The sequence below is a fragment of the Chiloscyllium plagiosum genome, chromosome 11, assembly GCF_004010195.1.
Source record: "Chiloscyllium plagiosum isolate BGI_BamShark_2017 chromosome 11, ASM401019v2, whole genome shotgun sequence".
Lineage (NCBI taxonomy): Eukaryota > Metazoa > Chordata > Chondrichthyes > Orectolobiformes > Hemiscylliidae > Chiloscyllium > Chiloscyllium plagiosum.
The window spans coordinates 19617926-19629694 of NC_057720.1; the positions used below are offsets into that span (position 1 = coordinate 19617926).

Genomic DNA, 11769 nt, shown 5'->3' on the forward strand with positions numbered 1-11769 from the left:
TTTCCTGCATCCATTGCTCTCGATGTAGTCTTCCCTACATCGGGGAGACAGAGTGCCAACTTGTAAAAGGGTTCAGGGAACATCTCTGGGACACACGCACCAAACAACCCCATCACCCTGTGGCTGACCACTTCAACTTCCTCTCACATTCCCCTAAGGACATGGAAATCCTGGGCCTCCTCCACCGCCAAATCGAAACCACCCACCAACTGGAGGAAGAACGCCTCATCTTCCGTCTCGGGACCCAAAATCACACAGCATCCTGGGGAGTAAACCGACCCCTTGGAGCTACACAGTTGCTATTGGAACTAACCAATGGAAAGAACCCGTTCCTACCACTTGCCCCAGGACGTGGAGTAATGGGAATCGAAGACGGCGCTAAATTCCCGTGGAGTCATTGAGACGTTGGTGTTGGAGAGGGGGGGGGGGGGGGGGAGACACTCCCATTCTTGGTCACATTTCGGTCTTAGCTCCACCCTTGGATAGAGTTTCCCAGAGCCCAAAGGGGAGATGGCTGAGCGTCCGCTCCACTGCCAAACAGCTCCAGCCTTGCTGAGCCTCTGAACTGCTGTAACAGCATCGGAGCTGCTCCTGTGAAGCTGCACAGTGTGTACACCCGGAGGGAAATCCGGCGCTGACACTCGCTATCTCTTGCAGCAATGAGCCGGGCCACTTTCTTCGAGGTAAGAGGATAACGGAGGGGCAAAACGTCAAACCGGTAAGACTGCAAACAGACCTGCACCCAGAGGACCTCCGCTCATAACCCATGTAAAGGGCGATCCTGCTGAGGCAAAAAAAAACCCCACTAGAAGTTGCTGGAAAAGCTCAGCAGGTCTGGCAGCACCAGACTGCAAACAGACCTGCACCCAGAGGACCTCCGCTCATAACCCATGTAAAGGGCGATCCTGCTGAGGCAAAAAAAAACCCCCACTAGAAGTTGCTGGAAAAGCTCAGCAGGTCTGGCAGCACCTGTGCAGAGTTACGATTTCGGGACGAAACGTTAACTTTGATTTCGCTTCACAGATGCTGCCAGACCTGCGGAGCTTTTCCAGCAACCTTTCCCCCCTGATTTACAGCATTCGTTCGATTTTTATCTATTGCTGAGGAATCGGTTTTCATGGTGTGTCTGAAAGTAGTCAGCGGTGTATCTTGGTGCTCTGCCGGACTCCAGCGAGAATCATTTGCCCCTCTACTGCAGGGCATAGGCGTGCAAAAAGTCAAAATATGGTGAGCCTCTGAACTGCTTGGAGCGTGGTCGGTGTTTTACGCCTTCAGTGAACTGCAATTGCTCGTGCTGTTACAGTACTTGGTGTCAATATTCGTGTGTAAGTAAGTGTAGATGCAGCACTCCTGGTTCTCACTCATTCTGAATTGCACTGAAAACTCTTGGGATAGGACGAGGTTGGAACTGGATAATGGTAGGTGTTAGATTGTGTTGTTAACAGGAGAGATGCACCCGTACCGGATGTTCGCAAACGTCAAGGGGATTCATTGGTTTTTCACTGCACCGTGAGACTCCCAGGATATTGGGAAGCAAGCATTACAGCAAAAGAATTGAGAGCTGGAGGATGCCACAGGCCCCTCCAGCTTGCTTAGCCATTCAATACAATCATGAGTGATCAGATTGTAACCTCAAATCCCCTTTCCTGTCTCTCTCCATAATCTTCCACTCCCCTACAATTCCAAAATCCTTAAATTTATCCGTAAATATATCCAGTGACGGGGCTTCCACTGCTTTCCATGGGTAGAAAATTCCAAAATATCACCACCCTCTAAGTAGATATGCTCGTTTTCTTAAAAGGTTCTAGATTTCCCCCTTGGTTCTAGATTTTCCCATGAGGGATAATATCCTCTCAATATTTACTCTGTCAAGCCCTATCTGAACCTTATTTGGTCCAGCTGCTTGAATCATGGAATGGCTACAGCAGAGTAGGAGGCCATTTGGTCCATCATATTTGTGTCATCTCTCTGGAAGTGCAATTCATCCATTGCCCCTCCTTCATAGTCTTGTACATTTATTTCACTTTAGATAATGATCCACATTCTCAGATGGTGGATCCCAAATCCTAATCACTTGCTGCTTAAGGTACTAAGAGTCATAGTCATAGTCGTGGAAGTCTACAGCACAGAGAAAGGCCCATTGTGTCCATGCCTGTCTGAAACACCCACCTAACTATTGTAATATCATTTTCCAACACTTGGCCCATAACTTCTTATGCCTTGGCCTCACAAGTGCACATCTAAATACCTTCTGAAATGTTATGGAGGTTTCTGCCTCTATCACAGTTACAGGGAGTGAATTCCAGATTCCACCACCGTCTGGATGAAAAGATTTTCCTCACATCACCATTAAACCCTTGGCTCCTCTTGTTCCTCAAGTTGCTTTTGATTCTTTCGCCATCATCGGTTCATGACCTTTCTGTGAGTAACAAGTTTCTCCCCATTTGCTCTGTCTAGACTCCACATGATTTTGAAACTCTCTACCAAATTCCCTCTGCTCCAATCTCTCTTTATGGACAACAACCCAATCTTTCCAATCTATCCGTGTAGCTGAAGTTCCTGATAACTGGAGACATCGCTTGAATTTTTTTTTGCATCCCTTAACTGCCTTCACAGCTTTTCATGTCAAAGTCTGATGCTTAGAACTGGACACAAAACACCAGGTGAGGCTGAACCAAGATTTTAAACAGGTTTATCACACTTCTTTGTTTTTGTAATCTGTACTCTTATTTATAAAGTCCAGGATCCAGTTTAATTGATCAACCACTTTCTCAGCTTTGCATACTACCTAAATGACTTGTGCACATATCACTGCAGGACCCTCTGCATTTGCACCTCCTTTAGAATTGTATCTTCCTATCAGAATGAATCATTTCAGACATCATTCTTCATTTTTCTAAATTCCATTGATTATACGCCCAACCTGATCGACTTTAACACGTAAGACAATCCATTCATTCCATGAATCTGTGAACTTGCTATGAACTACCGCCAATGCAAATAAAACTCTCTTTAAATAAGGAGTCCAAAACTGTACACAGAACTGCATTTTAACTGTCAGCAAAACCTTCAAGATTGAATTACAGTGTTTAACTCTCATTTGGACTTCAGACAAAATATGTAATTAATTCCAATTGCTATCTCCCATATCCTGATTCTACAAACAAAATATGCGTAGTTTTGTAAAATGTATTGACGAGTGTGCATTTTTAGTCAATTACATAAATTGGCAGGGGATGGCCCAGTGGGATTATCACTTGACCTGATATTCCACTAGACCTATTAATGTTCTGGGGATCTGGGTACAAATCACACTATAGCAGTTAGAGGAATTTAAATTCAGCAAAAATCTGGGATTAAAAGTCTCCTGATGATCATGAAAACTATTACTAATTGTTGGGGAAAAACCCATTCATCGGTTCACAATGTCTATTAGGCAAGGAAACTGTCATTCTTACCTGGTCTGGCCTATGTGAGACATTAGAATCTCTGGGCAATGAGTGCTGGCCTTGCCAGCAATGCCCACATCCTGTGAATAAATGAAAAAAAAAACACTTATTGACACTGGTGGATTGTAAAGTTGATGGTTTATAAATTAATAATATCTCACATGTGAACGAAATCTAAAACTCTGTTATGATGGAATTCCCATCACCTTCACCACATGAGTTTAAGAAGTTTAGCACCTTTGTTCTAAAATAAACAATTTTGTCTTAGACGAGTGAAAATGAAAAATGCTGGAAATAGAGTCATAGAGTCATAGAGGTGTGACAGTGGGTCAGGCAACATCCATGGAGAGAACAAGTTAACGTTTTGAGTCTAGATGACTCTTCACCAGATCAATTAGATAATCTATATTTTTCCATAATTTATGAAACCATCAATGAAATTACTCCTTAACCTGCCAAGCAAGCAGACCAGGGATACAACTGAATATCATGATGTCTCTTGTTGTACTTCAACATTACAAAATGGAATCCAAGAATCATTTTATTCTTTTTAGGCCAAAGTGGGTGACCTCAAATTCATCTAAATTAAAATTTACAATGTACAGATATTTTCTTCTTTATTCTTTCATGGGATTTGGACATCACTGGCACCACCCCCATTTACTGCTCAATCCTTAGTTCTCTTGAATTGGTGACCTGCTAGGCCATTTCAGAGGGCAGTTAAGAAACAACTACATTCCTGCAGATCTGGTGTCACATGGAGGCCAAAGTAGTTAATGTGGCAGATTTCCTTCCCTAAAGGGATTGCTGACAGTCTCAGTAATTAGATTAGATTACTTACAGTGTGGAAACAGGCCCTTCGACCCAACAAGTCCACACCGACCCACCGAAGCGCAACCCACCCAGACCCATTCCCCTACATTTACACCTTCACCTAACACTACGGGCAATTTAGCATGGCCAATTTACCTAACCTGCACATCTTTGGACTGTGGGAGGAAACCGGAGCACCCAAAGGAAACCCACGCAGACACGGGGAGAATGTGCAAACACCATACAGTCGCCTGAGGCGGGAATTGAACCCGGGTCTCTGGCGCTGTGAGGCAGCAGTGCTAACCACTGTACCACCGTGCCGCCCACAAATGGTGACTGTGAAACTAGCTTTCAATTCCAGATTTTATCCATTAGTTTAAACCCCAGAAGTTGGCATGGTGGAATTTGAGCCCATGTCTCCAGAACATTAACCTGGGTCTCTGGGTTATTATTCCAATGAAATTTTTATCACACCATTGTCTTCCCTACTCAGCTGCTTCTGCATTACCTTCTAATGTAGGCACAGCATCAGTACATGAGATGATGGCTACAAGTGTTAGATCAAATGACAAGGTTTCCTTCTCATCAAATTTTGATTTCTGTTGGACCAAATCTTATATCACGTCTTCATCAGTTGGCAGTTCTTGATTAAAGCAAAAAATGCATACTTACACCATCTGCAGCTTGTAAATCAGGAAAAGAATAGTGGGGTGATGGAGACGCAGGATTTGAGAACACGGGTTAGAATGAAGATGTTGCTATCTTCCATAGTTTCTGCTCCATCACTGGTCGCCAGTCTGGCTGCTCCAATAATGGAGGGAACTGTCTCCTGTGTTGGCATGACAACATACAACCTTCAGGTATCACTGCCTCCAGTTTTATAGGACACTTTTCTGTGAGAGACGGAGAGAAAAGTCTGTCAATCAGTTTGCAATATGTTTGTGTGATGTATTCATCATATTTGAGTATATATCAGTGCAGGTAAACTGAGCAGTGCTGAGTGTATGGAAATGAAATGATGCTGTGACTGTGAGGTATGAGCCATGCTTGATGGAGAATATTGGTAAATGAGTGAAAGGGATATGCTGAATGGAGCAGTGCATGAGGATAATAATTCGTTCACAAACCTTAACCATTCATGTGAGTCACTAAACATCTTCCTGCAGTATGTTCAGGTCCTTGATGCCAGAATACTACCATTGAATGCAATGGCAAGCCAATCTCACTGCATTGTCAGTGTCAGTCTGGACGGTTTTCCTGGTACCATGAGGAAGAGAGCCCAACCTGAGCAAAGGTCTCCACTGCTACATCACAGAACCTGGGAGCATGCTTTCCATTCTGTTCTCCTATTTAGAACATAGAACAATACAGCACAGGGATAGGCCCTTTGACCCACCATGTCTGTACTGATCAAGATGCTATTCTAAACTAATCCCATCTGTCTGCATGTGATCCATGTCTCCCTACTCTCTGCATATTTAGTGTGTCTGTCTAAATGCCTGTTAAATGTTGCTATCGTATCTACTTGTACTACATCCCCTGGCAGCACATTCCAGGCAGGTACATCTCCCTTAAACTTCTTCCCTCTCACCTTAAACCTATGCCCCCTTGTATTTGATATTTCCACTCTAGGAAAAAGACTTTGACTATTCACCCTATCTATGCCTCTCATAATTTTATATACTTCTATCAGGTCGCCCGTTAGTCTCCAATGCTCTAATGAAAACAATCCAAGTTTGACCAATCTCTTCATATAGCTAATACATGCTAATTAAAACTTGACCTTTCTCTCAAGAGGATTGCAGTTCAAAGAGATATAGAATGCTGGTCAGACCTCACCTGGACTACATAAGAGCACATGAACAGAAGTGGGCCATTCAACCCATTGAGTTTGCCCCTCCATTCGATATGATCATGGATGATTGAAAACATCAATGCCTTCTGCCCACAAAATCCTCATAACCTTTACATTATTGATAATCAGAAAGTTATCGACCTCTACTGTAAACAAAATCAAAGACTGGATTTCAACAGCTATCTGAGGTAGAGAATTCCAAACGAGCCACCACCCTCTGAGTGAAATCATTTCTCCTCATTTTGGTTCTAAATGGCTTCCCCATTATTTTGAAATTGTTTCCCTTGGTTCTAGTCTCCCCCACCAGGGGAACATTTTAACTACATCTGCCCTGTTCATCCCTTTGATTATTTTGTAGGTTTCAAAGAGATCATCTCTCATTCTTCAAAACTCTAGAGAATACAGAATCAGTTTGCCCAAACTGTCTTCAGAGGACACTAGCACCACCCTGAGAACCAGCCTCCTCAATGTACATTGTGCACTGTCTGGTAACAATGAGCTAGATTTTCCAGGCAGAATCCTTGTTGTAGCACAGTCTGAAGGAAGGTCTGGGAAATTCCTCAATGCCTGGAACCCTCCAAAAGTCTCCATAAGAGTCGGAAACTTTGAATGGTTCAGATGAAATGCACTGAAATAGTTACTCAGGAGCAATTAGAGAGTTAATTTCAAAACTAGAGAGCATAATTTTATGGTGAGAGGATACAGATTTAAATGGGATCTGAGGGACAACTTTTTCACACAATTGGTTGTTCCTATATGGAATGAACTACCAGAGGAAGCGGTAGATGCAGTTATAGTTCCAACATTTAAAAGAAATTTGGTACACGTGTAGAAAATGTTTAGAAGGATATGGGCCATATACAGGTACATGGGACTAGTTTAGATTGGGAAACTTTTTCATCATGGAAGAGTTGGACCGAAGAATCTGTTCCATGCTGTAAGACTCTACGTAGTTTAACTGCTGAGGAACTAATTAAGAGACTCCAAACTTACCTCACACCCCTCTCTAGAACCTTTACCCACCCCACTCCTCAAACCGAGGGACTCCAGCAAAGTGCCAATCCATGGACCCCAATAACTCCCCCACGCTGGTATCCGACACAACCCACTGCAGGTCTTGATGCCTCTCACCAGAACCTGAAACAACTCCTCTCCCCATTCCCTTACTAGACTCAATTTCTCCCTCCCCTCAACCCCTGCCACAGTGGCTAGAGCTGACACTCTGCCTAACCTCTCCCCAGCTGGCACCCTACTTACCATGCACTCTGACACCGCGCTCTCCCAGCACCCTGATATCACCCTGGCCTTATAGTTGTTAGGACCTTTAAATTTCAGACTATGGCCACTAACTGCTGTGAAAAGGGCGTGTGGTTTACTGACCCTGTTCTATGAAAAAACCGTCAAAGTGGAAATATGCTTCTACATTACTGGAATCTCCTCTCAGAAGTGCAGAGCTCCCTTTTTTCATTGAACAAAGGGGGAGTGTTGTCACTCGCCAAAAATCTGGTTTAATACCTTTCCTGAGATAAGGGCAAATGATTTGTTTTTTTTTCAGGGAAAGGGAATGTGGGGCAACTTTCCTCACCTGTTGGGAAGGCAGATAATTGGGCAGACAATGAGTGGATGCCATTAAAGTGGCTGTAAATTGATTATTGTATTGCCCTATTTGGTGGCAAGTAAAAAGGGTCTCCTATAGAATAAAGTTTTCGTACAATGGCGTCTTTTTACTGTGTCATTACACATACACACACAACCACAGGTACTGCTGGTGCCCCTTTGGATGCAGAGATAGTTTTAGGGAAATTAAAAAAAACCAGGAGATTCAGAGATTCTCCTCATTCTAGGGACTGGCTCTGAGCTAGCTAGTCAAAAGTAAATACAAGGTGACTTGGTGACAGTATACCGGCCTCTGTGGAGTCATTTCACTTACCCCTCCCACTCCTAAAAAGAAGAAGGGTCTCCATGTATTTCTCGTCCAGAACTTAACTGTTGAGGTGGCAAGTTTCTCTCTGAGGCCAATTCCCTCAATTATTTGCCCTTCTCGCCAGCATCCTCACCAACTCCGGGAGTGCAGTGCAAATTCACAAGAATGATTTTGGTTCAAAAAATATAAAATTTTGAGAACTTCGAATACAGTGTTATATTCTTTTGAGAATGCCAGATTAAAAAATGATTCACTGAAGGATTAATGAGGAATGGATTAAAAGGGTAGGTGAGGACAGTCAACAACAAGGAGGCACGACCTTCAAGTTAAACCAGTGCTGTTCAGGGGTGGTGTCAGAAAGCACTTATTGATTTTACTTGCTCAGAAATCTAACTTCAGGCATAGCAGATAAAAGGACAACTTGTGAAGGAGGCAGTTAATGCAGGACTGAGGGTGTTGTACTTAAATGCAGGAAGTATATGAACAAATGAGCTTGCAGTGAAGATTGAAATTCGAAGGTATGATGTTGTGGGTATCTCCGAGATGTGTCTGCAAAAGGATCGGGGCTGGGAACTGAATATCCAAGGACACAGGTTCTAGGGATAGCATTACAGCTGTACTGAGGGAGGATATTCCCAAAAGTACATCCAGGGAAGTTATTTGGGTGGAACTGAGAAATAGAAAACGGATGATCACCTTATTGGGATTGAATTTTAGACCCCGTAATAGTCAGAGGGAAATTGAGAAACAAATTTGTAAGATCTCAGCTTTCTGTAAGAATTATAGGGTGGTTATGATAGGGGATTTAACTTTCCAAACATAGATTGGGACTGCCATAGAGTTAAGGGGTTAGATGGAGAGAAATTTGTTAAGTGTGTACAAGAAAATTTTCTGAATCAGTACATGGATGTACCCATTGGAGAAGATGCAAAACTTGACCTACTCTTGGGAAATAAGGCAGGGCAGGTGACTGAGGTGTCAGTGGGGAAGCACTTTGGGGCCAGTGACCATAATTCTATTAGTTTTAAAATAGTGATGGAAAAGATAGACCAGATCTAAAATTTGAAGTTCTAAATTGGAGAAAGGCCAATTTTGACGGTATTAGGCAAGAACTTTCAAATGGGAAGCCTTCCGAAATGAGGTAACGAGAGTCAAGTGAAAGTATATTCCTGTTAGGGTGAAAGGAAATGCTGTTAGGTATAGGGAATGCTGGATGACTAAGTAAATTGAGGGTTTAGTTAAGAAAAAGAAGGAAGCATAGGTCAGGTATAGACAGGATAGATCGAGTGAATCCTTAGAAAAGTATAAAGGCAGTAGGTGTATACTTAAGAGGGAAATCAGGAGGGCAAAAAGGGGACATGAGATAGCTTTGGCATATAGAGTGAAGGAGAATCCAAAGAGTTTTTACAAATACATTAGGGACAAAAGAGTAACTAGGGATAAAATTGGGCCCCTCAAAGATCAGCAAGGCGGCCTTTATGTGGAGCCGCAGGAGATGGGGGAGATGCTAATTGAGTATTTTGTGTCAGTGCTAACTGTGGAAAAGGACATGGAAGATACCTCAGTGGTTAGCACTGCTGCCTCACAGCATCAGGGTCCCAGGTTCGATTCCAGCCTCGGGGTTACTGTCTGTGTGGAGTTTGCACATTCTCCCTGTGTCTGCGTGGGTTTCCACTGGGTACTCCGGTTTCCTTCCACAGTCCAAAGATGTGCAGGTCAGGTGAATTGGCCATGCTAAATTGCCCATAGTGTTAGGTGCGTTAGTCAGAGGGAAATGGGTCTGGGTGGGTTACTCTTCGGAGGGTTGGTGTGGACTGGTTGGGCCGAAGGGCCTGTTTCCACACTGTAGGGAATCTAATCTAATCATATAGAATGTAGAGAAATAGGTGGTAATATCTTGAAAAATGTCCATATTACAGTGGATGAAGTGCTGGATGTCTTGAAATGCATAAAAGAGGATAAATCCCTAGGACCATAAGACATAGGAGTGGAAGTAAGGCCATTCAGCCCATTGGGTCCACTTCGCCATTCAATCATGGCTGATGGGCATTTCAACTCCACTTACCCGCATTCTCCCCGTAGCCCTTAATTCCTTGTGACATCAAGAATTTATCAATCTCTGCCTTGAAGACATTTAGCGTCCCGGCCTCCACTGCACTCCGTGGCAATGAATTCCACAGGCCCACCACTCTCTGGCTGAAGAAATGTCTCCGCATTTCTGTTCTGAAATGACCCCCTCTAATTCTAAGGCTGTGCCACGGGTCCTAGTCTCCTATATTGAAGTTGTATGAGTAAAATCTTTGCAGATGCCATCAAGTAAGAAGGCAGCCTGAATATTAGAGAAAGATTCAAGCATGTCTATGGGCTGTGTGCTGAAAGATGAAATTAGGAAGGGCATCTGGGTGTCTTTGGGTCAGCATGGACTATTCTCCCCGTGTCTGCGTGGGTTTCCTCCGGGTGCTCCGGTTTCCTCCCACAGTCCAAAGATGCGCAGGTCAGGTGAATTGGCCATGCTAAATTGTCCGTAGTGTTAGGTAAGGGGTAAATGTAGGGGTCTGGGTGGTTTGCGCTTCGGCGGGTCGGTGTGGACTTGTTGGGCCGAAGGGCCTGTTTCCACACTGTAAAGTAATCTAATCTAAAAAAAACGATGCTTTTTTATTCCAACCCTCTTGAGATAAATGACGACATTGCATTCGCTTTCTTAATCACGGACTCAACCTGCATGTTTACCTTTAGAGAATCATCAGGTGTACCCTAGAACTCTGTGGGAAGTTAGAGAAGTGATTGCTGGGCCTCTTGCTGAGATATTTGTATCATGGATAGTCACAGGTGAGGTGCCGGAAAACTGGAGGTTGGTTAACGTGGTGCCACTGTTTAAGAAAGGTGGCAAGGACAAACCAGGGAACTATAGACTGGTGAGCCTGATGAGGGTGGTGGGCAAGTTGCTGGAGGGAATCCTGAGGGACAGGATGTACATATATTTGGAAAGCCAAGGACTGATTGGGATTGTCAACATGGCTTTCTGTGTGGGAAATCATGTCTCACAAACTTGACTGAGTTTTTGGAAGAAGTAACAAAGAGGATTGAGAGCAGAGCTGTTGATGTGATCTATATGGACTTCAGTAAGGCGTTCGACAAGGTTCCCCATGGGAGACTGATTAGCAAGGTTAGATCTCATGGAATACAGGGAGAACTAGCCATTTGGATACAGAACTGACTCAAAGATAGAGGGTGGTGGTGGACGGTTGTTTTTCAGATTGGAGGTCTGTGACCAGTGGAGTGCCACAAGGATTGGTGCTGGGCCCTCTACCTTTTGTCATTCACATAAATGATTTGGATGCGAGCGTAAGAGGTACAGTTAGTAAGTTTGTAGATGACACCAAAATTGGAGGTGTTACAGCGAAGAGGGTTACCTCAGATTACAACAGGATCTGGACCAGATGGGCCAATTTGCTGAGAAGTGGCAGATGGAGTTTAATTCAGATAAATGCGAGATGCTGCATTTTGGGAAAGCAAATCTTAGGACTTATACACTCAATGATAAGCTCCTAGGGAGTGTTGCTGAACAAAGAGACATTGGAGTGCAGGTTCATAACTCTTGAAAGTGGAGTCACAGGCAGATAGGATAGTGAAGAAGGCGTTTGGTATGCTTTATTTTGTTGGTCAGAGTATTGAGTACAGGAGTTGGGAGGTCATGTTGCGGCTGTCCAGGACACTGGTTAGGCCAC

The 11769-nt window shown here is 43.7% G+C and overlaps 1 protein-coding gene across 1 annotated transcript in view; it reads left to right on the plus strand.

Moving 5' to 3' along the window:
- The first annotated feature begins 479 nt into the window (after positions 1–479).
- LOC122554191 (very-long-chain enoyl-CoA reductase-like) overlaps positions 480–11769 on the plus strand; it is a 93815-nt gene continuing 82525 nt past the window's right edge. Inside the window, exon 1 of the mRNA XM_043698837.1 lies at positions 480–683. Coding sequence (XP_043554772.1) covers positions 660–683 — 24 coding nt within the window. The 5' untranslated portion in view covers positions 480–659. The remainder of the gene's footprint in view (positions 684–11769) is intronic.